Source organism: Lotus japonicus, chromosome 5, assembly GCF_012489685.1.
Source record: "Lotus japonicus ecotype B-129 chromosome 5, LjGifu_v1.2".
Classification (NCBI taxonomy): Eukaryota; Viridiplantae; Streptophyta; class Magnoliopsida; order Fabales; family Fabaceae; genus Lotus; species Lotus japonicus.
Window position 1 is genome coordinate 65,234,319 of NC_080045.1, and position 25,887 is coordinate 65,260,205.

General features: G+C 35.8%; 5 protein-coding genes and 1 pseudogene across 5 annotated transcripts; 1 reads left to right on the plus strand and 5 right to left on the minus strand.

The window, feature by feature from the left end:
• Positions 1-1,360: 1,360 nt before the first annotated feature.
• On the minus strand, positions 1,361-2,188 carry LOC130719997 (uncharacterized). Its single transcript, XM_057570583.1, has 3 exons — positions 1,760-2,188; positions 1,614-1,679; positions 1,361-1,523 (listed from the first exon to the last, which is right to left on the minus strand). The coding sequence occupies exons 1-3, from the start codon at positions 2,186-2,188 to the stop codon at positions 1,464-1,466; spliced, it is 555 nt and encodes a 184-aa protein (XP_057426566.1). The 3' UTR covers positions 1,361-1,463.
• LOC130719998 (uncharacterized) lies at positions 2,185-3,982 on the minus strand. The gene is made up of 4 exons (XM_057570584.1): positions 3,179-3,982; positions 2,929-3,067; positions 2,706-2,720; positions 2,185-2,315 (listed from the first exon to the last, which is right to left on the minus strand). Exons 1-4 carry the CDS (start codon positions 3,980-3,982, stop codon positions 2,185-2,187), a joined length of 1,089 nt encoding a protein of 362 aa, XP_057426567.1.
• Positions 3,983-4,027: 45 nt separating this feature from the next.
• Positions 4,028-5,994, minus strand: LOC130719999 (PKS-NRPS hybrid synthetase cheA-like). Its single transcript, XM_057570585.1, has 3 exons — positions 5,854-5,994; positions 4,587-5,764; positions 4,028-4,394 (listed from the first exon to the last, which is right to left on the minus strand). Exons 1-3 carry the CDS (start codon positions 5,992-5,994, stop codon positions 4,028-4,030), a joined length of 1,686 nt encoding a protein of 561 aa, XP_057426568.1.
• Positions 5,995-7,267: 1,273 nt separating this feature from the next.
• On the minus strand, positions 7,268-8,056 carry LOC130720000 (protein MAIN-LIKE 1-like). Its single transcript, XM_057570586.1, has one exon. The coding sequence runs from the start codon at positions 8,054-8,056 to the stop codon at positions 7,268-7,270; it is 789 nt and encodes a 262-aa protein (XP_057426569.1).
• Positions 8,057-8,087: 31 nt separating this feature from the next.
• Positions 8,088-9,797, minus strand: LOC130720001 (uncharacterized). The gene is made up of 2 exons (XM_057570587.1): positions 9,759-9,797; positions 8,088-9,191 (listed from the first exon to the last, which is right to left on the minus strand). Exon 2 carries the CDS (start codon positions 9,186-9,188, stop codon positions 8,088-8,090), a length of 1,101 nt encoding a protein of 366 aa, XP_057426570.1. The 5' UTR covers positions 9,189-9,191; positions 9,759-9,797.
• A 576-nt stretch (positions 9,798-10,373) lies between these two features.
• On the plus strand, positions 10,374-12,114 carry LOC130720002 (serpin-ZX-like; annotated as a pseudogene).
• Positions 12,115-25,887: the final 13,773 nt, after the last annotated feature.

Genomic DNA, 25,887 nt, shown 5'->3' on the forward strand with positions numbered 1-25,887 from the left:
AAATACATTGAACACATTTGTTCCTCTTGTTTACATTTACCGTACTTCAAAAGTCATTGTTGATTTCCAATGCATATGAACACAGTAGTTACTAATTTACGTTGAGTCCCAAGGTTTGCTGCAACGTAATTTTAAGAAGTATAGACTAATTTGCCTTTTTATTTGGTATGTACAGTATAATTACTTAAAAATTCTTTAAATTAATAATTATTAATTTATCGATAAATTAACAACTCTCTAAATTAATAAATTTCTCCGGTCCTGACATTATTAATTTAAAGAGTTTCTACTATATTATTTGACTAAATCAAAAGTTTAAGTTGTTATTATATAAGTAGGAAAAGGAACCACTCAAATTCATTCGTCTAGGTTTGTTTTTTTCAAAACAAGGAAAATGAACTTTTTTTTGGTTTTTAACAAGGAAAAGAAATGTTAAAAAGGTAATTACGGTAACATAATTAATAACTCAATTACTTTTAGGAAAATGAATAAAATAAAATAAATTTCCTCTATCATAATTAAAATTTGGATTTTAACATCATAGGACAAAAGTGAAATATTGAAAAAAATTCTCTTAATATAATTTTTTTTTACATCGAAAAAATAAATTGCATCCGTCAGAAATCGATCTCTAGATTTCCCCGTACCCATATGTTCCCAACTCCTACTCATATCTTGGATTGGATCCAGAAATTTTAAGATTCGATCACAAAATCCAAAAAGTATTGTTGGTTGAACTTCGATATTTAGTTTATGTGATTATGTTATAGAAGTAAACATACAAACTCAAAACAGAGTTTCCAAAACCAAACCAGGTTACAGGGAACAGAAGGGAATTAGATTTCCCACCCCTGGGTTTAGAATTGTCACCCTAGTCTTTTTAAAAAAATGCCGGGAATACCCTCCGGGACTTAAACCTCCATACCAGTCCAGAGGTTGATGTTCTGGACTAGTCCGAGAGTTAAACCTTCGGATTCTTTAATTACAGTTAAAATAACATGACTTTAGTCCAATTGCAGCAAATATAACATGACTTTAAAATTGAAAAGTTACATAATCCAATTTAAACAAAATTACAATACATAATCCAAGTTAAGCATTGGAAAAGTAAAGCAAAATAACAATACGAAATCTAAGTTCAGCATTTCAAAAGTTACACAAATAGTCCTTAATATAGAATCCGGGACTTAAACCTCCATACCAGTCCAGAGGTTGATGTTCTGGACTAGTCCGAGAGTTAAACCTTCGGATTCTTTAAAATAACATGACTTTAGTCCAATTGCAGCAAATATAACATGACTTTAAAATTGAAAAGTTACATAATCCAATTTAAACAAAATTACAATACAATAATCCAAGTTAAGCATTGGAAAAGTAAAGCAAAATAACAATACGAAATCTAAGTTCAGCATTTCAAAAGTTACACAAATAGTCCTTAATATAGAATTAGTAAAGAACTAATATTAATCTTCTGTTATGTTTGTGAAGCTTCCAGGTGGAGGTGCACTGTCCTTTGAAAATACCTGTATAATGAAAACAGATTCAAATGCTTTGTTGTAGATGTGAAAAAGATTCAAATGCTTTATTTTAGATGTGGAAGAAGATTATCATACCTTGACTACATTGGACAAGGTTATATTCAGATAACAATTAGACTTTCTAGGAGAGAACACAGCGACCTGAAAGCAAAGTGAAGAAACGATGTGATGTCCAAGTTGTCCAAAGAAGCTTAAAATGTTAAAGTTGCCTATAGATTAACCTTTTGGAGAAGCAGAACAGATCCAACAGTTATGTCTTTCGCAAATACGCTTTCAGTGAAGACCTTGTGATGGATACTAGCGCCAACAGTGCCCGTAGGGTCCTGAATCTCAATCTCAGATGTCATGAGAGAAACATGAATCATTTCACTGAAATATAAGGAGGAATAAGGAAATACCTTGACTGTAACTGTTGCATCTCCAAACCCATTGGGATTGCAGGATTTGATAACACCGATGACGTGATCTACTCTTTCATGATGGTGAGTGATTGCGCCCAGAGGAGTGGCAGATCCGTTTAATTGCAGGGCTGAAAGCCAAGCATTGGATTGGAAATCGGGATCGGTGTCGTGGCCTTCTTGGAGGACTTGCCTAACGAATTGTTGGGTTGAAATGTTTGGTTTGTCGTCGGTGGATCTGCGGTGAATCATGGCGGCCTGGACGGCGCCAGCTGGGCCGGGAATGAGAGGACGAGAGCTGGAGGCAAGGTTGTCTTGGCGTTTGCAAGGGCGGATGAAGGTTGATGGTGGATCTTGTTCCATTTCTTCTGGTTATTTCCTGCAACAAGGGAAGAAGGGAAGTAATGTAATGGTGTAGGATGCCTTTGGTGCATAGGGGACTAATATAGGAAGTAAAGGGATTTATGGTGTAGGAGGAATGAGTAATGGGGTTGGTGGTGAAGATTAATGGTGGTCAGAGTTGGTTGTGTAGGCAGTGATGGTGGTTGATATTGTAATTGATGGTGGTCAGAGTTGGTTGTGTAGGCATTCTGCTGCTTGATAAGGGTGATCCAGGACTATAAGTTTCGGATCACTCCAGGACTTTAAGTTTCGGATCAATCCAGGACTATAAGTTCCGGACTGATTCATAATTAAATTTACCACCCCCCCTTTTTAAGACGTCCGAGAGTTGAAAACCCGGATTAATATGAAACTTCAAGATTCGTACCTCTAAAACCAGATACTGTCACAGACAGAAACGTGAAAATGCAGTGACAATAATATGGGACAAACAGACCTCGTTACAATACTGGAGCATTGTCTTAATACATGTAGGAAAATATTCTTGCTAATAATATGGTTACAGACATGGTTACAACATTACAAACATGAATCATATTATCAATCTTCTGTTATGTCTGTTAAATCAAAGTTGGTAATAACACAAGGACCAATCCAAACAGTGTGTTCAGCCATAAATCTATCCAAACGCTCTTTATACGGTTTACACCATTCGGACTCGGGTTCTTCAACGTTGTATTTCCATTGGGGAGCAATTGGCGGCATAGGATGTCCAGACACCAACTTCAGCTACATTTAAGAGTATAGTAGTAAAATTAGATATATTTCAATATAAATTGTTTAACGTGACAAGAGAGTGTATTAATAAAAAAGAAGATATGTATTTAATTGAGGATATACCTGTACAAAGTGATTGGTCACATGACCAATAGCTATGACAGGATGTTCTAACGGTGGGGCGCCTCCTCTCATCGGAAGGTAAGTGTAACTAGATTTTAACGAGATGGAGATGAAAACCACCCGAAACCGGTTAGCAATAAGGTACCCCATCTCCGGTAGATGCATCCATTTGGCTTTAGTGGCTCTACCATCAGGAGGGAGAGTGAGACGATTGTGGATGGCTTGTACCACATCATAACCCCACATGCGTGTATAGTGTTTCTCATAGAGTGTGAGTTCTACAATCAGCTCTTCCCTAACCCGAGGCCAACCGTCCTGACCGTTCTGAAGGTCCAGCAATGCAGCGACGGCTCTGTATCCACAATTACCATCCCCGACAACATCTATCACTTCATGTATATATGGCCATAAAAAAGATGGCAACTCCGGTAAGTAGATTTTGGAGCCGGTGGCCGTCATAGCCTTCTTGTTCTTTGACTTAGGAGCTTGCGATGTTGGAGTTGTTTTAGGAGTTTTGGTGAGCCTAGGTTTCCTCTTGCTAGCTTTCGATTCTTGTTCTTTGGTCTGATTGTCAACATGTTCCCAATGTGAAAGGTCACGCTGGGTGGATCCTATTGATTGACCTCTGGGAGGTTTGGTTTTCCTCTCCTTGGACGATTGATTGTGCTTTATATTCACTTCAGGAGGACACAATGAACTGATTTGAGGACAATAAAGCTCTTTAAGCTTCCTTCTCAGCATACTTTGGCCCGCATCATCCAAGGTATTGAAATGAGCCCACAAAGCCTCAATCTCTAGCGGCATGCATCCACTGTTTGAGGTTTGACTCTCCACAACAGGCACTTGTTCCTAAGAAAGTATCTTCCAGAATGGATCAACTGCTGCATACGGAATTGAGGCCATACTCTGAAGTGCACAAGCGCAAGGTAGTCCATGAGTGACTTTCATCACGCAACCGCATTTCTCACCATGACCCCAAAATCTGTTTTGTTCATCATACATTAGGTGAAGTGCATGTTTAGCAACGAATCCTCTCATATTCTTATACATTGGAGACTTGAAACGGTGCTCTACAATGTTAATACTGCGCTCAAACGATGCTTGTATTGCATTGTGGCGTACAATGGTCAACCTATCAATTGCTTCCCATGAATCGCACAGGTTACCCTTGCCGTTCCTAAGCATCTTCTTCAAGCTTGCATGTGCACTTTCAGCCCTGCATACAAACATGAAGCTAGTCTATCAAGCCTATCAAATGCATACAAAAAATGAAACAAGCCTATCAAATGAATCAATTCTATCAAATGAAACAAGTCTATCAAATGCATACAAAAAATGAAACAAGCCTATCAAGTGAATCAATTCTATCAAATGAAGCAAGTCTATCAAGATTGCATGTGCGTAGTACCTGTTACTTGTTGTCGTTCCAAAATGCTTCACTCTGTTTGTCCATGCCTTCACAAATTTCTCCTTGTGAACCAACCAAGTGTCATAAATGTACGATGTGAACCTTGGATGATCCTTACACATATCACACATGTCGCTCCATTCCTCCTCAAATTGTGTAGTTGTTTCCGCATATACCACTTCATTCCACTTTTGCATCACTAAGGCTTTAAAATCCGTTGTGTCAACCCACAATTTGCACTTTGCCTCAACATTCTTGTTTATGTGGAATAGGCATAGTAAATGGGTAGCCTCAGGAAAAATATTCCGAACAGCACTGAGTAAAGCCAATTCCCTATCAGTCACAATCACTCCAGGTAATCGGGCAGGGTCAGCAAGTAGAGATTTCATGCACTCCAAGGCCCAAACATAGTCAGGTGTGCGCTCACGAGTCATGTAGCAAAATGCAATGGAGTAAGTCAGACCAGTAGAAGTGAGGCCAACCATTTCAAGCAATGGAATTTGAAATTTGTTTGTCTTGTATGTGCAATCCATGATTACCACGTGAGGGAATGTGTTGAAGAGTTTAATAGCATTAGGATGAGCCCAGAAAAGTTCCATAATGACACCCGAATCTTCTTCATGTCTTTCAAAGTGAACATAGTTGGCTTCTGCCAACTTCTTCAGCAAATATTGCATCTCTGTAAGTGGCCCGCGGTCTAATTCTTTAACTTTTTTGATGCGATTATACACTTGAGTGATGGTAGACAAGTTACCCGGATTATTTTCCTTCAAAGTGGCCAACATGTGTCTCGGTGGGACCCAATTGTTATTCATGCTGTCGACTTGAACCTTCTCTTCTTCTGTTAGTCGACCAGCATAGGAATGGCCAACCAAAGATCTAGCTGGTTCATGGTTGTGTACCCCTTCCAACACTTTCAGCCACCAATTTTTATCACCCTCCGTAGGTCGTCCTTTAAGTTTAAAAGGACAATCACATTTTTGTGATCCGGTGGAGTTGTACTTGAAGGACTTAGGGTCCTTGTACGGGATGTACACACCATGCTTCGAGCACCGCAGAACAATATACATATTTCCACCTTTTCTGGAATAATCAGACCTTCCAGTCACAATCGCATATCCATTGTCCTTCCCAACATTCTTAGCCCATTGTTTAAGGTCATCAACAGTTTCAAATATCTGTACAGTGGTAACATATCATTTTAAAATTAGTAATCAATTCAAGCATCACTAAACAATAATGTCATTATGGTATACGCAATGAATACCTGATCGGTCGACCATAAATGAGTGGTATCCACACTTATAGGCTGAACATTATCTTGTTGTTGAAGCAACATTCCTTCACTGACATCATTATCTTGTTTTAGAAGCAGCATTTCATCATCATAGAAAAATGTGCTCGTCATACTGCCTGCATAAACCAATCTGCCACTGGTTAACAGTCCGTATAATGAACATTCGTACTAATCCGAGACTATAACTCTCGTACTAATCCGAGACTATAACTTTCGTACTAATCCGAGACTTGAACATTCGGATTTATGTCGGGGCAGAAAAGTTGAAGTGATGGTGGTGGCAAAAAATGAAGAGAAATTTAAATGGTAGAAAATATAAACAAACGTATATTATTGGCAAATTATAATGGATGCAATGATACATACCAAGGTGGTGCTGGTTGATGAAGGTTGTTGTTGGTGGTGCATGAAGGTTGTTGTTGGTGGTGCAATGATGGTGGTGGGGGGTTGAGGGGTAGTAAGAAAAGAGGAAGTGAGGGAGTGAGGGTGATCAGAAGTGAAATGTAATGGGGGGTGGTTTGGTGGTTGAGGAGTTTATGCAGGCCATAATGGTGGTGAGGTAGGTGAAGCTATGGAGTAATGGTGCTGAAAAAGGTGGTAGAATCTGTCAGAGGTGTCCGGAAGTTGAAGTTTCATACTAATCCGAAGGATGAAGTTTCATACTGATCCGAAGGTTGAAGTTTCGGATTATATCTTGAAGATTAAACTTCATTACAAGGGTTTGTGTTGTTGAGTGCCAGGTTTTGGTTTCCATTACAAGGGTTGATTATTAGGGTTGGTTATAAAAGTTATTGATTTTTAAAATTATTAGGGTTGATTATAAAAGTGAAAAAGAAAAAAAAAATGTTAAAGTGAAGATAAAGCTCACAAATTATTAGGGTTTAGGGTAAAAGTGAAAAATAAAAAAAAATATACGTTAAAGTGAAGATAAAACTCATACTAATCCGAAATAGTAGTGCAAAATACATAGTCCCCTAATATCATAATAGTAATGTCAACAAAATGCTCATACAACTAATGTCCCCTACTGTCCCCTACCCCGACGACCTCCCCTACCCCTACGACCTCCCCTGGCTCCTGCCCTGCCGCCCTCCCGGCCACCTGCTGCCCTGCCGCCCTCCCGGCCACCTGCTCGGCCACCTGCTCGGCCGCCGGCTCGGCCACCTACTCGGCCACCTGCTCCCAGACCTCCTCTCCCAGCAGCGTAAGCAACGCCCTGTGTCCCAGCCAAGTTCTGGAGGATGCGAAGTGCTCTCTCCGTTAAAGCGCGGGCCTGTGTGCCTGGCAGCAAAGCATCATCCACCTCAAGTGACAACTCAAGGACTTCTAAAGCCCTACGCAAAGCAGCCTGAAAGTAAATAATAAAAAAAACGCTGTTAGTAAATCACATACAGAAAACCACAAGTGCATAAAGAAAATAGAAATAAAATTTAAAATTTACCACGGCACTGAGATCAATCCTCCTCTCATCCGGTATGATGAAACAATGAGACACTCTAGCGTACCAATCCATGTAACCGCCCACAGCCTGTCCCTCCTCTATAGCAGGGTCGCCCTCAGGGAACAAGTACTGCACATAACCTGCGAATGCCGCATCAACAGCCTCAGCTGCGGGAGATCTATCCATCTCACTAGGGTGGCGCGGGATCGTCTGTATATACCCAAACTGTAGCATGACCCGCTCCGGAAGATGAGGTCGCACAGCAGGGGGATAGGGACACCGAATGTAGCCTGAGAACAAAGCCCTCTCATCCCGCTGTCGCCATTCCCTGTGGGCCTCATATGGAGTCCAAGTGACGTCGTCGGCCGTCAACTCATCAAGTAGTACTCGCCTCTCGTCAAGCCTAGCATGCCCCGACCGTGACTCTGTCCACCTACGAGCTCTGGGCTGGTCCTCTGTGTAAGCCGGGTTCGCATACCGGCGAACGAGCCTGTCTGGAAAGTGCTCAAAGACCCAGGCCATCAACAGGGAAGTGTAACCGCCCATCTGTTTGACCCCGCTGCGAGAAGACTGTCCAAGCTGGTCGTACAACGTGGCAAGGGCCATGGCGCCCCACGCGAACTCCGACACCCGCTCAAGATCCTGTAGCATGCCTATCCAACGGGCGGAGAATGAGTGCCCCCCACTCTTGTCGGCGAACAATGTCGCGCCAACAAGATGCATCAGGTACATCCTGGCTGCATGCTCATACCGCCCCTCTACATTACAATGTAATACCAATTATGATTAAGTAAATATAAATAATAGTTGGAAAAAGTTCAGATAATGAATGAAACAAACCTGCAACAGCTTTCGGGTAAAGGTCTCGCAAGAAGCTGAACCTCATAGTCGGACCCCTAAGCCTATCAAACTCAGCCATGTACAAATCTGCATCCCCCCCTAACAGCAAAGCGCAGGTCTCTGCCACATCATATCTCGAGGCCACTCCTGGAGTGTAGAATCTCCCACCAACCGGGATGTGAAGAAGAGCGGAGACGTCGTCAAGGGTGACAGTCATCTCCCCAAATGGCATGTGGAAACTACTAGTCTCCTCGTGCCACCTCTCCACAAGGGCCGATATAAGCCCTGGATCCGTCTCTACATAGCTGCACCTAACCAGTGGATACAGTCCGCTCCTCTCCACAATCAAGCGGACCTCCCTGTAATTGTCCCCCTCACACGTCATCAGCCCGAGCTTCGTACCAGCAGTGGCAAGCCTCAAATCACCTCGCTCAGAATAACGAGGGTCAGTGGTGCCTAGTAGGGTATGCCACGTCCACGGCGCTATGTGATCCGGGTAATGCTGCAGAAGTGACAACTCAACCGGCCCACCAGGAAACGGTGGATATCTCTGGAGCGGCGGCATATTCGGATCCTCTACCTCTACATCCTCACCCTCAATCTCAGACTCAGACCCCGACTCCGACCCCGACTCCGACTCCGGCTCCTCAACTGCATCAATATCAAGTGAAGAGGTGGAAGGCTCAACAGTATCGTGGGCGGTAACCTCAGGCGTCGACTGAGGAGAAACCTCAGTAGCAGTAACCTCAGGCGTCGAGAGAGCAGGAACCTGAGTAGCAGGAACCTCAGTAGCAGGGGCAGGAACCTCAGTATCAGGAACCTGAGTAGCAGGAACCTCAGTAGCAGGGGCAGGAACCTCAGTGGTCGCCTTCGGAGCCCCCTTCCTAGCACCCTTCCTATCCCGCTTCCGAGAAGTCGACACATCTGTATCATGATCACCTCGCCTATGAGAAGCGTGGAGATAGGCACGACGATCGGCCAACTCTTCAGACGATACCCTCTTAGTTTGCTTTGTCCTCGCCATAATCTATCAGAAAAAATAAGGAAAACAGATTAATAGCTATGTAATGAGTAACTAACTAGTTGAAGCAATCCACAAGTATACACAGTAAACTAATGTTATGAAATTTCAATACAATTCAAATAATGTTATGAAATTCAAATGTGAAATCTCAAGTTGGTTATGTCCTTAACCACTACCCTAAGATAGCCAAAAACATGGAAATTATCTTCACCCCATTCATCTTATCATGAAAAACAATAACAGAAGCAATAGGAGAGACAGTACTGAATCTCTCAAGTCCGAATCTTGAAGTCCTGAACCAGTCCGAATCTTGAAGTCCTGAACCAGTCCGAATCTTCAAGATTCGGAGTACGAATATCCCCAAATTCGCACGTCAGAACCCCATATACCCCAGAAATCACAATAGGAATGAAATTTCACCAAATCAACTCATAAAAAGGGATTCGAAACCTAACCTAGTCTGAAATACCTAAATTTGAAACCCTAAATTTGAAATCACAACACCAACTCATCAAAATACACATGATTCAAAATACAAATGATTCTTGGTCGTGGATTCCAACAAATTACCTCAGTGTGGTCGGTTTTGAATCACAGATGATTCTTGGTTTCTTTTGGTCGTGATGTGTGGGTCGATTTGGGTGCCTCTGGGTCGCTTCTCCTGAACCAGTCCGAGAGTTGATGTTCTGTCCCGTTACAAATGTGAATCTGAATTGATAGTTTTGTTCTATTATTAACTGAGTCCGACATTTGAAAATTCGGAGGAGTCCGAATGTTATACATTCGGACTAAAACACGGAGGGGCAATATTGGTTTTTCCCCACTTTTAAATGGGGTGGCAATTCTAAACCCAGGGGTGGGAAATCTAATTCCCGGAACAGAACTACATGAAGCTAAGAACCAACGTCTAACCCGTAGGAACAAAATAGCATCGCAGCATCAAAGGTATCTTAAAATATCCCGAAGTGATTGATATATTGAGAGAGCACAAAACAGCAGATTTTAATAACCCTGATTGACTGTGAAAAATATTTTATCTTAATTTAGGTTTAAATTTTAAGATTTGATCACAAAATAAAAATAAAAAAACAGATCTTAAAATATATTGTTGTATGTATTGTGTATTATGAATATATTTATGAGGCAGCCTTTCTCATTCGAATTCACAAGTTCAGAACCGCAGCAATGGAGCTGGAAAAATCAAAGAGGAACCAAACAGACGTTACTCTCAGCTTCACAAAGCATTTGTTCTCAAAAGAAGATTATCGGCAGAACCTCGTCTTCTCGCCCTTGTCCCTCTACTCTGCTCTTAGCGTCATGGCCGCAGGTTCAGAAGGCCGTACACACGACGAACTTCTTTCCTTCCTCCGATTTGACTCCATCGACCATCTCACCACCTTCTTCTCTCATGTTGTCTCCCCTGTGTTGTTCTCCGACGACCATCTCTCTTTTGCCAATGGAATGTGGGTTGATCAATCAGTTTCCCTTTCCCCTTCTTTTAAACAACTTGTCACCACTCATTACAAGGCAGCTCTAGCTTCAGTTGATTTTAAGACCCTTGTACGTACTAACTCTTTTCTTTTGTAATTGAAAAACAAATCCATCCTTGATCCTTCTATGAAATTCATCAATTCAATTGTTTGTGAAAAAATATTAATTTTGATTTTGATGTGGTTGGTTTTAAAGGGTAATCGAGTGCTCCCTGAGGTGAATTCATGGGTTGAAAAAGAGACTAATGGCCATATTACACACCTTGTTCCCCCTGAAGCCGTAGACAACTTAACTAGGCTTATCTTTGCAAATGCACTACGCTTCAAGGGTATGTGGAAACACAAGTTTGATGGTCCAACATATGGATTACAATTTCACCTCCTTAATGGCACCTCTGTTATGGTTCCCTCCATGACATGCAAGAAGAGGACGCAGTATATTAGAGCTTTTGATGGTTTCAAAATCCTCCGCCTTTCTTATAAACAAGGTAGAGATAAAAAAACGTCGGTTCTCCATGTGCATTTTTCTTCCGGATGCAAAAGATGGACTTCCAGATTTAATTGAAAAATTGTCTTCGGAATCTGGTTTTTTGAGAGGTAAGCTTCCTCGACAAAAAGCGCGAGTACGATTCTTCAGGATTCCAATATTCAAAATTTCTTTTACATTTGAAGCTTCTAACGTGCTGAATGAGGTTGGAGTAATTTCACCTTTCTCAGAATGGGATGCGGATTTTACAAAAATAGTTGAAGTGAATTCTCTTTCAAAAAAATTATATGTGAAAAGCATATTTCACAAAGCTTTCATTGAAGTGAACGAAGAAGGCACTGAAGCAACAGCAGCCACGGTTGGGATTACACCGGCACAACAAGGTGGGCACGTGCCGCCGGGTATAAATTTTATAGCTGACCACCCTTTCCTCTTCTTGATCAGAGAAGATTTTACTGGAACAATCCTTTTTATTGGACAGGTGCTCAATCCTCTTGATGGAGCACCAATCAAGGTTGGTTAGCAATCTCAATATCAAATTGCATTTTTGTGGTTTCCTGTTGGTGAATTTCTTTATTATGCTGCAATGGAATTTAAAACCGTGGAAGGACTTAATAAGAATAGTAGTGTATCTACTGTTTTGCTCATTACTACATTTTTATATTGTGGTAGTGTTACTGTTGGTACAAATATAAGTTTCTCAATTATCATTAAATTAAAAATATATATATATATATATATATATATATATAAATTTTGTAGCTGACATCGTTTCTTCTTCTTGATCAGAAAAGATGGCCCGGTAATGCGGTGGGCAGGAGCTCAATAGCAGCTATGCCGGTCAAGGTTAGCAATTTCAATATATGATTGCATTTTGTGATTAGGATTGTTTATGATTTTCTTTAGTGTGCATTTTTTAATGGAATAGTTTGAAACGTGGAAGAACTAATTAATTATAGTAGTGTCAATGTGATTTTTCCTTGTTGTGTAGTGTTTCAATTTGTTCTTTTAAAACTATTTGATTGAACCAATCTTGCTTAGCAGTGGGCTCTGTAGTGTTTTGCTCATTACTACATTTTTGTTTAGGCTTAATTTCACTTTTGGTCCCCCAACTATTGCCTTCCTGCGAAAATCGTCCTCAAACTTCAAAATTAGCAAAAACGTCATCCAACTATACATGTTGTTGCACTTTTGGTTTGCCGTTTGCCTTCCGTGAGAAAACTAACGTGAGAAGCTGATGTGGCTCCCTCACACGTGTCTCACGTGACTTTCTTTAGAGTCCTTGATGACTGGACAAGTCACATACTTCTCACGTGACTCTAAAACGCTCCAACGGTCATCTCCCTCCTCCATCGTTTTCTTCACCATGGGAACCCTTAAAAGAGTGACGTGAGAAGCATGTGACTTGTCCAGTCATCAAGCTCTCTGAAGAAAGTCACGTGAGACACGCGTGAGGGAGCCACATCAGCTTTTCACGTTAGTTTTCTCACGGAAGGCAAACGACAGACTAAAAGTGCAACTACATGTATAGTTGGAGGACCTTTTTTGCGAATTTTAAATTATGAGGACGATTTTCGCAGGAAGGCAATAGTTGGGGGACCAAAAGTGCAATTAAGCCTTTTGTTTATATTATGGTAGCGGTAATGTTGACACAGAAGTTTCTCATTTGTCATCAAATTGAAAAAAAAAAAAATCTATTTGGAATTCTAAGCAATATTCTTTCACATAGCCTGATTGGTTGAATCTTGATAATGTAACAAGACATTTTTTTGTCAAATTTTTGGTTTTGCATGATGCTTTGTAAGTTAACTAGTGTAGTGACCCCCAAATGGGGAAGAGGCACGCAAGGTGAGTATTCAGAGTTTCCTTTAGTGCACTTAAAACCTAGAAAAATTAGGATTTTTTGGTTTGAGCAAACATGTTATATTTTCTATTTCTTGTTTTACATATAATTACATAAGCCTAATATGATTTAGGAAAAGTTTATGAGGATGTCTGTGGTAATTATGATGTTCACTATGCATCTCAATCAAACCCTGAATGCCACTCAAGGAAGATTTTACTGCATTTTGTATTTCCTTATTTCCTAATGTGATTGGGCTTAATTGGCTTCTAATCTATGGCATGTCCTTTTCCTTTTTTTTAGTTTCAGTCGTAATAGATGATGATGTATCTGAGGTTTTACCGAAGATGAATTGAAGAGCTCAAGTAAAGATGATGATTCAGATGACGATGAAAGAGAAAATGACCTTTTTTGTTTTTGTTTGAAAAGCCTGGAGGTCAAGGTCAATATTAGTATGTTGAATAAAACCTGTGATAGAACAAATATTATATACTGAAAATAAATTAGGGAGAGATGAAGTATACCGGCTTTTGTACCTAAGTGGTATAGTTTATTTTGGAAATTACAGTTTTGAGGTTTTTTTTTTATTTACCAAACTAGTATAAATCGCCACTGTCAGTGGCGATTCTATTTTTTTTTTTTTACTTTTTAAAAGAATCGTCAATGCTATTGGGGTTTTTGTTTTTTTTTTTCGTTTTTTAAATAAATCGCCAACCATGTTGGCGTTTTCTTTTCTTTTTTTTTTAATTTTTTTTTCTTAAAATCGCCAGCCCAGTTGGCGTTTTCTTTTTTTATTTTATTTATTTTTTTCTTAAAATCGCCAACAGTTAGTGTTTTCTTATTTTTCTTTTTATTTATTTTTTCCTTATTTTTTCCAAATAAATCGCCAACAGTGCTTCCAACCGGAAATGAAAATCAAGTGCTGGAAGAACCTCGAAGGCAACGACCCCAACGTGTGCGGAAAAAAATCCATGGTTGCTCGACTCCACAATAAAAAATAATTTTCGCTTGAACTAAATTATGTAATGCATATGTTTATCCTTAAATATCAGTTCAAATATTTATGATCAAAGTGTTGCAAAAGTGAGTAATGACACAAAATTGTGTGTGAGTATCAATTGATTAAATACCATTTTAATTACTATTTTTAAAAAAAATTAAAAAAACAAAAAGTAGAAAAGCCAACTGTGTTGGCGATTTTAAGAAAAAAAAAATAAGAAAACACCAATTGTGTTGGCAATTTTAAGAAAAAAAATTAAAAAAAAAAAGAAAAGAAAACGCCAACATGGTTGGCGATTTATTAAAAAAACAAAAACAAAACAAAAACAAAAACGCCAATAGCATTAGCGATTCTTTTAAAAAGTAAAAAAAAATAGAATTGTCACTGACAGTGGCTATTTATACTAGTTTGGTAAATAAATAAAAAAGTACCTCAAAACTGTAATTTCCAAAATAAACTATACAACTTGGGTACAAAAGCCAAGTATACCATTGCATTTATTAAATTTTTTTGCACTACCCAATACAATAATAATTATGGTATATATGGAAGATTGTATAAACTTTTAAAAAATAAAATACACTTTATTAATATTAGTGCGATAACCCGTGCGTTGCACGGAATTTTATGTTAGAACTTTTTAATAAATTAATTAGTTTCATATATATGTGATTTTCAAATAATTTTCCGATGTACCAAAAAAAATGTGATTTTCAAATTATAAATAAGTCAATTGTGTATAAGTCAACCGTGTAATAATATATGAAAAGAAAAATGCTAATGAAATTGTGTTGTATACGTCAAACATTTCCAAAAACTTTCTTAAACACTACATTTACAAAATTGGTCTATTGTTTGACCGACTCATCCAGTATACAAAGTTTAAGACCATTTCTTAAGCGTACTCTAGAGAGAGCTACATATAACTGACCATGAGTAAAGGAGGGTCTCGGAAGGAAGAGTTCAACCTAAGATAGTGTTTGTCCTTGGGTTTTGTTTATGGTTATCACAAAGCATACTACAATTCGAAACTATCTTCTTCTTAATTTAATTGGAAATTTGGAATCAGAAGAATGAACTCCATTCTTGAAATGTGCAATTTGTCATTAACAATTTTTTCCCGTAATAACAGTTACGTCAATAAAACGTCCACCAAGTTCATCCACAATTAACCTGGTTACATTGCATAAACCTTTTGCTTGATCTATATTTCTCAAAAGCATGATTGGAGTATCAACTTTCAATAATAGATTGTGGTTAGACATTTATGAACTTTTAGTGGCGTTCAAAAATTTTGTGGTAACCACTCAGGATTTCAGAATCCTCATCAGATCGCAAGGCAGAGTCGGAGCTCAGATATTCATGTTCTGGTGCAACTATCATGTCAAACATATAAGTGTTTATCATTTCAACAACATTCAGTGTACGGGCCAATATTTCTCTATCCTGAAAGAATTGCGGGTCTTTCATTTTGTGCGGAAGGTCAAGATATATATATATTTAATCAATTTCATTAATGGGTTAGGACTAATTGGGATGAGCGGATCTTGCGAGATTTGAACATCATACTCTCCTGCTCCAGAATTAGAATTTCCAATTTTAAGAATTCAATCTGCAAACTCATTGATTTCTTTTGTTTTATCAGTTGTCTCAACTGCGGTTAGCCGCATGTTCTTAGACAATTTCATAACTTTGCAATGCTTCCACAATGATGAAGAGTTTATAGTAGCTTCCTCAATTTCATGTATGTTTTATCTACTTATTACATATAGTATTTGTGTAAAATCACCTCCAAGCATTACTACTTTTCCTCCAAAAGGTTTATGTACGTTCTCTTCATTTTTCATTCTCATTAATTTTTGCAGTGTAACGTTTAGGGCTTCGAACCAAAACTTTTTCAACATTAGAGCTTCATCTCATATAATAAGGCTTGTTTCAAGCAGAAGCTTTGCTCGTAGACTTCTCTGCTTTATATTACATGTTGAAGTCTCGGTAGCATCTAATGGAATGTAAAATTTAGAATGAATTATTCTGCCTCCAGGCAAGAGTAATGATGTTATGCCACTGAAAGCAACATTAAGCACAATTAGTCATCTTGATCTAAGTACACGCGGATTAAGTGTTCCAGAAAAAAGTCTTTCCGGTTCAACTGTAGCCATATAGTAGAATCCTCCTGAGTTTGACAACAAAGATGTGACAACCCTCTCATTTCTTGCAGACACTCAACTATACCACCCATTGAAGTAAAATAAAATGCACTGTTGTAACTTATATTTTCTTTGAAGTGTTTATACTTTGGATCGACTCCAGTCATTAGATTAAACAATAAATTAGGTGGTCCTTGCAAGAAAGGTAATTGCACTTTTCCTTTTAAGCGGCATAATGAAAACTCCAATTTTGGAGTATTTTTAGATTTTTCACTCCTTTCTCCCAGTGAAATTCGTACCTTTTGTAATTTTTATAACAAAGATAATTTTTTAAAATTTATTCTATTAACATTCACGTGAAACTATTTTTAAGTAATTAATATGTTTTTCCCGTATAAAATTTTAAATTTGCAATTTAAGAAGGTCTGCCGCATGTGCGATTTAGACTTGAACCTTTTAAAAGGTCCATTCATCTCCCCCAAACTTACTAAACTGTGCAAAACAACTCTTTTGTTGACTTTTATTTTTTAAGTTTTAATATTCTTTATCACTCTACATGTTTTCCCCTAAAATACCCCTTAATAATTATTCTCGCTCTTCCCTAATTCTAGCATTTAAAACATTCCAAATTTTTTTTAGTAAAACAAATTTTAACATTTAAAATTATTATTATCAACAATAAAATAAATAAACATGTACAATATATTATTGTTTGCAAAACTAAATAAATACATGCGTTAAATGAGAGCAAGGGGACATAAGGGTTGGGGAGGGGAGGGGAAGGTCCAGGGTTCGAATCCTGGAAGAGATATTTGAAGGGATTTTCTAACTTACTAACAACTAACCACTAACATTTGCCTATAAAAAAAGTGTGTTGAATGAGAGGTAAAATTGGATTTGCTTTATTATACATAAGAGTTTTTTATTTTTTTTTTCCGTCTTGATTTCCTATAATTATACAAAAGAAATTTTCAACTTCAAAATTTAAAAACATGTTTATATAATACTCAAATAGTGTTTTAATCTATTTTATTAAAAAAATCTGAAATGAGGGTGGTACTTTAGGAAAGAGAGATGTCATGTGATAAAGTCTATTAAAACTTAAAAAAGGAAAATCACACTACTAGAAAACACGGGATTTAGCGGCGGTTGAATAGCGGCGGTTTATTGAAACCGCCGCTAAATGTTTAACTTGGAGGCGGTTGGGCAACTGATGGGAAATGGAGTCGGTTGTTTTAACTTACTGGCGGTTGAAACCGCCAGAAAATTATTTATAGTTAAAAAAAACTAAAAAAACTAAACCTATTATTTCAGATTTGCAATCGCACCTCACTCCTTAACTTCACTCCTCACTCCTCTCTCTCACTGTTCATTCTCTCTCACTGTTCCGCCACCGTCCTCCACCACCGTTCTCCACCACCGTTCTTCGCCACCGTTCTCCGCCGTCGCCGTTCTCCGCTCTTTGGCAATCGTCCCTCTCCCTCGGCACCATTGTTCTCCGCCACATTCGATCTATTCGATCTCCGCCATCGTTCCCCGCCGTCGCTGTTCTCCGCTCTTTGGCAAGGAAAATCGATCAACATAAGGGTTATTTTGCACGTTTTAGTAAGTATAGGAAGATAAATACACATTTAAAAAGGTTAAGGTCTAAATCGCATGGGAACCAAACCTTAGGGTCGTAATTTGCATTCTTCTCATAAATAAATAAATAAATAAAGACTATATATATATATGTATTTTTTCTAGTTAACATGGAAAATATTTTAATGTATGATTCATCCATTGAGAGCTTTTAATCCTGTAATTTTTATTTAAACAATCTTGTAATTTATACATAATTCAATAAACTATATGTATTATATATATATATATTTACTCATGATAAAATTATGAAAAAGCACAAAATTAATTTTAACATTAAAATATTTCTCTCGTGAGAAATTTTTACCATTAAATTCATGGAGAACATATTTCACTATTGGATTATTAAAGTCTAGCAAAGAAGGATTCCAATAATTTTTACCACTGGCGAGAATGGAAACCGTGTAGCTCCAATTTCTGAGGGGAAACCATGTAGCTACAATGAGGTGAGTTGTTCCAAAAATCTTAATCTAGATACATTGAATTTTCCCAACAATATTTAATCTTTCAGTTTCAAAAAAAAAAAACTCTTCCTTTGAATATGCATAAGTTCAAAAAATGTATATAAAAAACTCTAATTTAATTTGAATTTAAATGTTATTGATTTAATATCATCCTCATTACTAATTTAGTGGGATATTTTCTTTATTAACTTTCGCTTGTACATGGTCAAGAATGTGGCAAAGTGAATTTACATTTTTATCTCTATTTTCTCTCTCACTTCGATGTTAATAGTGATTCATATTTTACTGATGTCTTGATCCACTATGTTTTCTATTTTATTGTATTATCTTAATTTCAATCTCAATTGATATTATCTCGTTCTTATTTATAAGACTCGGGACAATTACAGTTATTAAGAAAATATCTAATGAGATCAATTAATGCATTAATTTTTAAAAAAGTTTATCCAGTAAAATTTATTTTGAATTAATATATTTTTTTTAGTAGTGTGAAAGAGAATGAATTATTAGTGATAGTTAAAACTTAGGAATTACACCTTTCAAAAAAAAAACTTAGGAATTACAAAAACTTAAAAACGAGTTACATATATAGACGAAGATAATATATATTCCTACAATATAATGGGAGATCTTATATATAAGACTGATACGTGATACCCGGTTTTATTATGTTTCTATTCAGATGTATTTTACTATTAAAAAAAATGTAAAAAAAAAATCAAATCTCTTCACGATTCTTTAGCAGAAAAAAAAACTTGGAGAGGGAGGCCAATAGCAAGTTATTGTGTCTTTTTGTTTCGGGTCATCATTAATAGGGTATTTTCTGATCATCCACTGTCTTCTTTTGCTCAAGTTCTACCAAGAGTTCCATTTATGAATTCAAAGGCTATGTTCTTGGATCCTGCCTTTAAAAATGCTCCAACATAACTCATACCTGCAATAATTCATACGAAGCCAATCAAGTAAGAAAAATAATATCCATGCCAGAAGAACACTGTTGAATTTCATGCTTGTACATTACAAAGTATGGAAGACTATATTAGACCATACTCCCTCCGTTCCTAATCTTTTGTTGTTTTAACTTTTTGCCTAAATTCCAAAACTTTTGTTGTTTTACAAATCCAATGCATTTTTTCTCAATTTATTCCATATATACCCTCATTTAATACTATACCTCTCACCTACCACCTCTTATTTTCACCAATCAAAATCATAACAAATTTCTTAACCAATAACTATAATTCTCTCTCTTCACTATAAGAGAACATTAAATAGGGGTGCTTATGTCAACAAATATATCAATGATTGCACTCTTAAACAATGTGCATAACCTTAAACAACAAAAGATCAGGAACGGAGGGAGTATTTTTTTTCGTTCTCCTCTTCTTACCAGAGGATAAGAATAACACCTTGGAGCTTCTCTTAGCAAGTACATCAAAACTTTGCTCTATATTCTCTTCATTCCCTTTGTAATTGTTTCCTTCAAATCACTTTGGCATTTCTCAATATGGACATCACTTTGGCAAAGGCTAACAGGCCGTAATTCCTCATTAAATACATCAAGAATTCATAGCTGCCCCCATATAGTGTAGAAAAATAAATAACCCTCGATGATTGCATATTAAATGCTAAAGAACCTAATTCATGGAGAATATCACCTTATGAAGCATAACAAAGAATAAGAATACTTACACAAAAAATTACATTCTTTTAACAAATTATAACAAAAATCTATTCCACACACATAAAAAAAGGGGGAAAGAGAGGAGGGTGGGAGAGAGAGAGAGAGAAATGTTTTAAATTTCTTACATTATACATACATGCAGTTGTTTACATTATTAATATTATATCATTTTTTGTACTGCTTGGTAAGAGCCTTTAGCGTGTGAGCATCTGCAAATAAAAAATATAATTCTCATATGAATGTAAAAACAATAATTATTCAAAGTTTTATAGACCTACAATTAGATAAAAGAAACATAGAGTAACATCGCTAGCAGATGCCAATCTTATAGTAGGCATTCTTTCTCTTTGGCCAATTAACACAACCAAATGTCAATTATGAGTCAAGAAGCAATAGGCGATCAAGGAGAAAAAAATAGGGAAGAACTATCAGCGTTGATAAATCAGTTGTGATATATTTAAGTTCCTTTCAATTTTGACATTTGTAAAAAAATGGTGCTTGCGTAAGAAGAGGGAAAAAACAATAAATTGAAAAAGAGTGCACCTAGTCGTTTTATTGAGTTGATACAAAATAATATTTTAGGTTATATCCCACAAAATTCCTTTGTGATAACCCCGTTTTAAAAATATAAAATAGGTCGTTTTAGTGAGTTGATATTATAGGTCATTTTAGTAGAAAATTGAATTCAATTTATTCAAAAATTGAATTCCTTTTAAATTCATTAATTCTGTTTTAGTATAGGCTTCTTTAATTCCTTAATTTGAGGTGACTAATTTTTAGGTGTCATATCCATCATTTATTGTTTTCATTTCCTAATTTATTGAGTCAACAATATAAACCAATAACAATCAAACATGTGGAAATTCATTTAAGAACCAATGGACCAATCAAAAACATACATTTGGAAAATCATTGTAACAACCAATAGAATGCAAACATGTGGAAATTATGTTGCAATGTGGCCCACTTTGGTGGATGAGCTTTATATATTATTAAGATTGAAACCTCCATGAGAAGTGAGAACAACACCCTCATGAAAACTTGAAAATCATCCAAAAGCAACTCAACTCTTGTCTATGTTCAATCGTTATTTTGAATATTTTCTGATGAATATATGTTCAATCGTCTATCTTATAGGAACAGGGGCAACATAATACGATTTCTTTCACTACAATAAATACTTGTTTTAGAGAGAGAAAAAACTAGCGTCTTTCTTGACTTGACGCTAATTTTCACTCTTTATTATCGGCTAAGCTGATGTAAAATGTCGATTAAAAATTATATTCCATTTAATGAGTCGAATTGGCTTATTTGCCATTGGCATCGTCCCCACATATGCTTAATGGCTTGTTTGATTGTAGTTTTTGAAAACGCTATCTCTCAATTTAAATTATGGCTATGTTTGGCAAGTCATTTCAGCTAGCTTATTATTATGTTTGACATGCTTAGTTGATAAGCTAGCTGAAAAGCTACCAGATTGAAAAAAAGTGTTTGGTAACACTAGCTCTTGAATGAGATGAAATTGTAAAATTACATCAAAGAATATATCTTGTATAATTTTTTATATTTGATTTACACATCAATACTTATATGATATTAAAATAATTAAAAATAATAATTACCACTTTATATATTTCAATTTTTTAATATATTTGGTTTATAATTACAAGATTTCTTAATTTATATTTGGTTTTTAATATCTGAAATATTGAAAATATTTTCTCTTAATTTAATTATTTTCCAGGATAACATTAAAAATTAAAATCCCGAAGATATTTTGTTATTAGTATAATAAACTGTTCTAACAATTTTGATATTGGTGTGATAAAGGTTTGGGGTTTAGGTTTTTTTTTTTTAAATGTAAGCAAAACAAAATTATGGCTCTTAAAGATAAGGAATGACGGAACAAAACGGATGATCTCAATCCCTTCCCCAAATTATGGCTTTTAAAGATACTATATCAACTTTTAATAACCTATTTTACAAAACGTAGCAAGAGAATCTAAGCGCAATAGATAGAATTAAAATAGATAGAACGTTGATCTTTGCATCCTTGAAGTTCCTCCTCCGAAAGTAGAGATCCTCTTATTGAGAGATTGTTTAGCTTTGTCGTAGTTTTGTTTTGTTGTTAGTTTTCCGATGTATAAAAAAAAAATAGAGAAGAAGTTTAAGAACACAAGAGAAATCCTAACTATAACTGAAAATTGTTCAATACATAATCGGAGAGAAAACTAATCAAATCCCTAACACAAAGGGGATTAGTTACTCATAGTCATAGGAACCAATTCAAGAAAATACAAACAAAGTATTAAAATCGCAATAGAAACCTGAACAGATCCTAAAGAACTCAAAGCTCTGCCTTCAAAAGTCTCAGAAGTGTTCAACGTGAAAAAGTTACATAAACTAGGTTTAAAACACACTTAAATAAAGTATGGTTGTTAATTCGCGCAAATGCGCGAACTTTGTGAAGGATCTCGCACAAAAACTGACGCAAAATATTCCAGCAGTTGCTTCCTTGGCGCTTCTGCGTGAGATGCAAGAAGAAATTGGCGCAAAACCAGCGCAAAGAAATCCAGATTTCGAAATTCTTATCTCTATCCTTGATTTTCTCCTTGTTTCCAACCTTCTCCTAAACTAACAATAACAATAATGAAAAATAATTTGAGTCAATATATCCCTCCTCTAATTAAAAACTAATAAAAGATATTAACTAAAAGATAGAATAAGATAAACGAATCCAAATAACTTGAGTTATCCTAATGAAATAACATAAAAACTAAAGATAATAACTAAAAGTCTAAAACATAATTAAAATAGCAAAATGCATGAATTAAACCTAAAGTAACCTATAATGACCAAAACAACCCAACAAACCCATTAAAACATATGCAAAATATATAGAAAAATTGCCTTAAATTTCAAGTCATCATTTACTCAAGTCTTGCCTTCACTCTTTGTTGAACCACCACTCCAGCCACCTCGAGACTAGTAGAACAAAGATAAGGATGAATTAGATGATGAGTTTGATGACCTTAATTTCTTATATAATTTTAGATGAATATTTATGTATTTGACATTAATGTTTTTAGTTATATTTTTGACATTTTACTATAATTATTATGTATTTGGATGAACATAATCTTAAATATGAATGTAAAACTTTAAAACAATATTAGATTTTGAATTAAATCAATTAGGATTTAGGGAAAAAATCAAATAAAATAGTTATTGTACATGAAAAAAATATGCTCACAAAATAAAATTTCATCACTTACCTAGTCAAAAATTAGCGACGGAAAATCCTTCTCTAAGGATGGTGAATTCAAATAAAAACAGCAATGTAACAATTCCCTCACTATATTACCGACAAAATGAAAATACAAGGCTAGCTTGTTTGCGACGGATTGAGCCGTCAAAAATAGCGATAGAATAAGAGTTAATATGGCAATAAGCGAAGGAATGCTAGAAAATAGTGATGAAATATTCCCATCGCTGATAGCGATAGATTATAAAACTCATCACTGATAAACTTATAGTGGCGCCAACTTTTGTCACGGATTGCTTTCTGTTGCTAATATATTAGCGAGGGAATTTTCCCCTATAGCGATGGATTTCACCCCTCACTAATTTGCATTTTTTAGGTGTGTCACCTTTTTTTTTTACGAATATTATGATTTAAAGTATTGTTATTTATGAAAATACTGATGTCAATTTTTTATTTCACTTATATATCAATATCTGATACATTTTGTTCAATATAAAATTATTAACAATTGAATCAAATCACAATGTGGATGTTCTTGACTCAAATAAAATTGTCTTCAAATGAGGAAACTAGTATTTAAAAAGAACAATTGACCTACAAATTTTAATGCAATTATGCTATTTCTCATGACTAGGGAGGTGCACTTGCAAGCAATCATCCTACTTTTGGTTACATGTAGTTTTACCATGATGTGTATTTCTCCGGTTCAAATATTTGGGTGGAAGATTCTTCTAAGTTGGGAAAAAATATTAACACTTTTTTTAACATGATATAAAGTGCAAACTATTAGAAAACTATTTTAATATTAAATAATTTATTTATTAGTTAAATCTTGGGTACATGTATTGTTTATTAAAATTTTAAAATAACTTATAAAATAATACTTATTTTTTTTTAAATCTAAAATAATACTTATTAATAAGTACTTATATATTAATGCTAGAGAAGTCAAATTTTTTTTATAGAATTTACCAAATAATTTATATAAATTATGAATATGTTAAATATGTTCACTTTTTTAAGAGATGAACATAAATTAGTATTGAATGTTTTCCTACATTTTTTTTTTGAAGCAAAATACCTCTTATAAATTTATAAATTAAGATGCTAAAGCTGCATCAGCAAACAAAGCATGGCCTGGGTTACACATTGGGGAGGATACTCCCACCATTCAGCAGATGAGGATTGGACAGCATGGGTGGCCAATATATGAGCCACACCATTTGCCTTCCTTCTTACATTGAAAAACAACAAAAAGAGAAGCTAAATGCTACCAGGGAAGAATCTGTCTCCACTATCACCCGATCAATCTCCAACTGCAGAAGCCGATTCAAGCACCACCTCAAAGCCAGAGACTCGGCGAGCAAGGGTTCCGCTGTATGTTCTCAAAATGAGCAGCACCAAGCATAAACTTATATACCAGCTGTGTGGCCTCTCACAATGAAACCAAATCATGTACCAGAGCTCCCGGACCACCTTGCATCAACGTTCACTTTAAGAAATCCCTTGCGTGGAACTTGCCAGCGAACCCGTAGAAGCCATGACTAGGGAAGGTTACTGAAGTACATCATTTAAACAAGCTTCATTTCGTGCTCTCCATATCCCATACAAGCCACTCAAAAGGGCTGTCCCAGAGTAATGTTTCATCCACACCTCTCTTTTGAGGTGGAGAGGTGGAATGGTGAGAGAGAAAGGAAGAAAAGAAAAAGTAAGAAAGAGAAAATATGAGATGTGATAGATTATAAGATGAGAAAGATAAAAATAAAAAGATGTGGAAATTGAGTATTTAAAAAATGAGGTGTGTATATATCATTACTCGCTGCCCCTGTTGAGAGAGCAGGGTCGTGGATAGTGTTACAATAAATAAGCCACAGCTTAAGGCTCAAAAAGAATTACTTAGCCCCCCCCCCCAATAAAATATTAGCTACTAACCATTAATAAATTTTAAACAACCACAGTATAAAAAATATTAGAATTATTTATTTCTTAAATTTTTAAAATTAACTAACAAAGTTAGAAGACTAATATAAAAATTAATATTTTACGTTAAGTTTCTTAAAAATTCTTAAAAAAAAAGGTTCCTTAACATTTTCACTTAAGGCCCAAAAATGTCTGTACACGGCCCAGTGAGAGAGACTCGATAAGCAGGATGCTAACCACTCGTGCAAAGATACCTGAACGATATTAGATTGGAAGGAAATAGAGTGCGAGAACCATCCAGCACTAGTCCAATTCTTACATTCAAACATTTTAAAAAAAAATTTATTGTTATTTTTTTTAAGATTGGCTTTGTTCTTTTATTTTGGTTCCACCAAAGATGTCATGGAAATAATATTTGAATGTTTTTCCGTTTCCAATCTTTTTTTTTGTTCCCGTCAAAAAGAAAATCTTATTTTTTTTGTTATATTTTACCATTAGTATTTTTTGTTATAAGAAAAAGCATCGTTATGATATAAATTAGAATATTCATAAAAAAAATATATATTGTGAATACATGGTTAGAATAGAGAAAATATCAAAAATATGGTCCATGATTTAAATGACTATCTATATAATTTAATTGATATGGTAAGATCTTTTGTATTTTTAAGTTGTTAATAAATATTTGTTATCTTTTCCCTTCAAAAATAATATATATATATATATATATATATATATTTGTTATCTTTTAGGGTCCC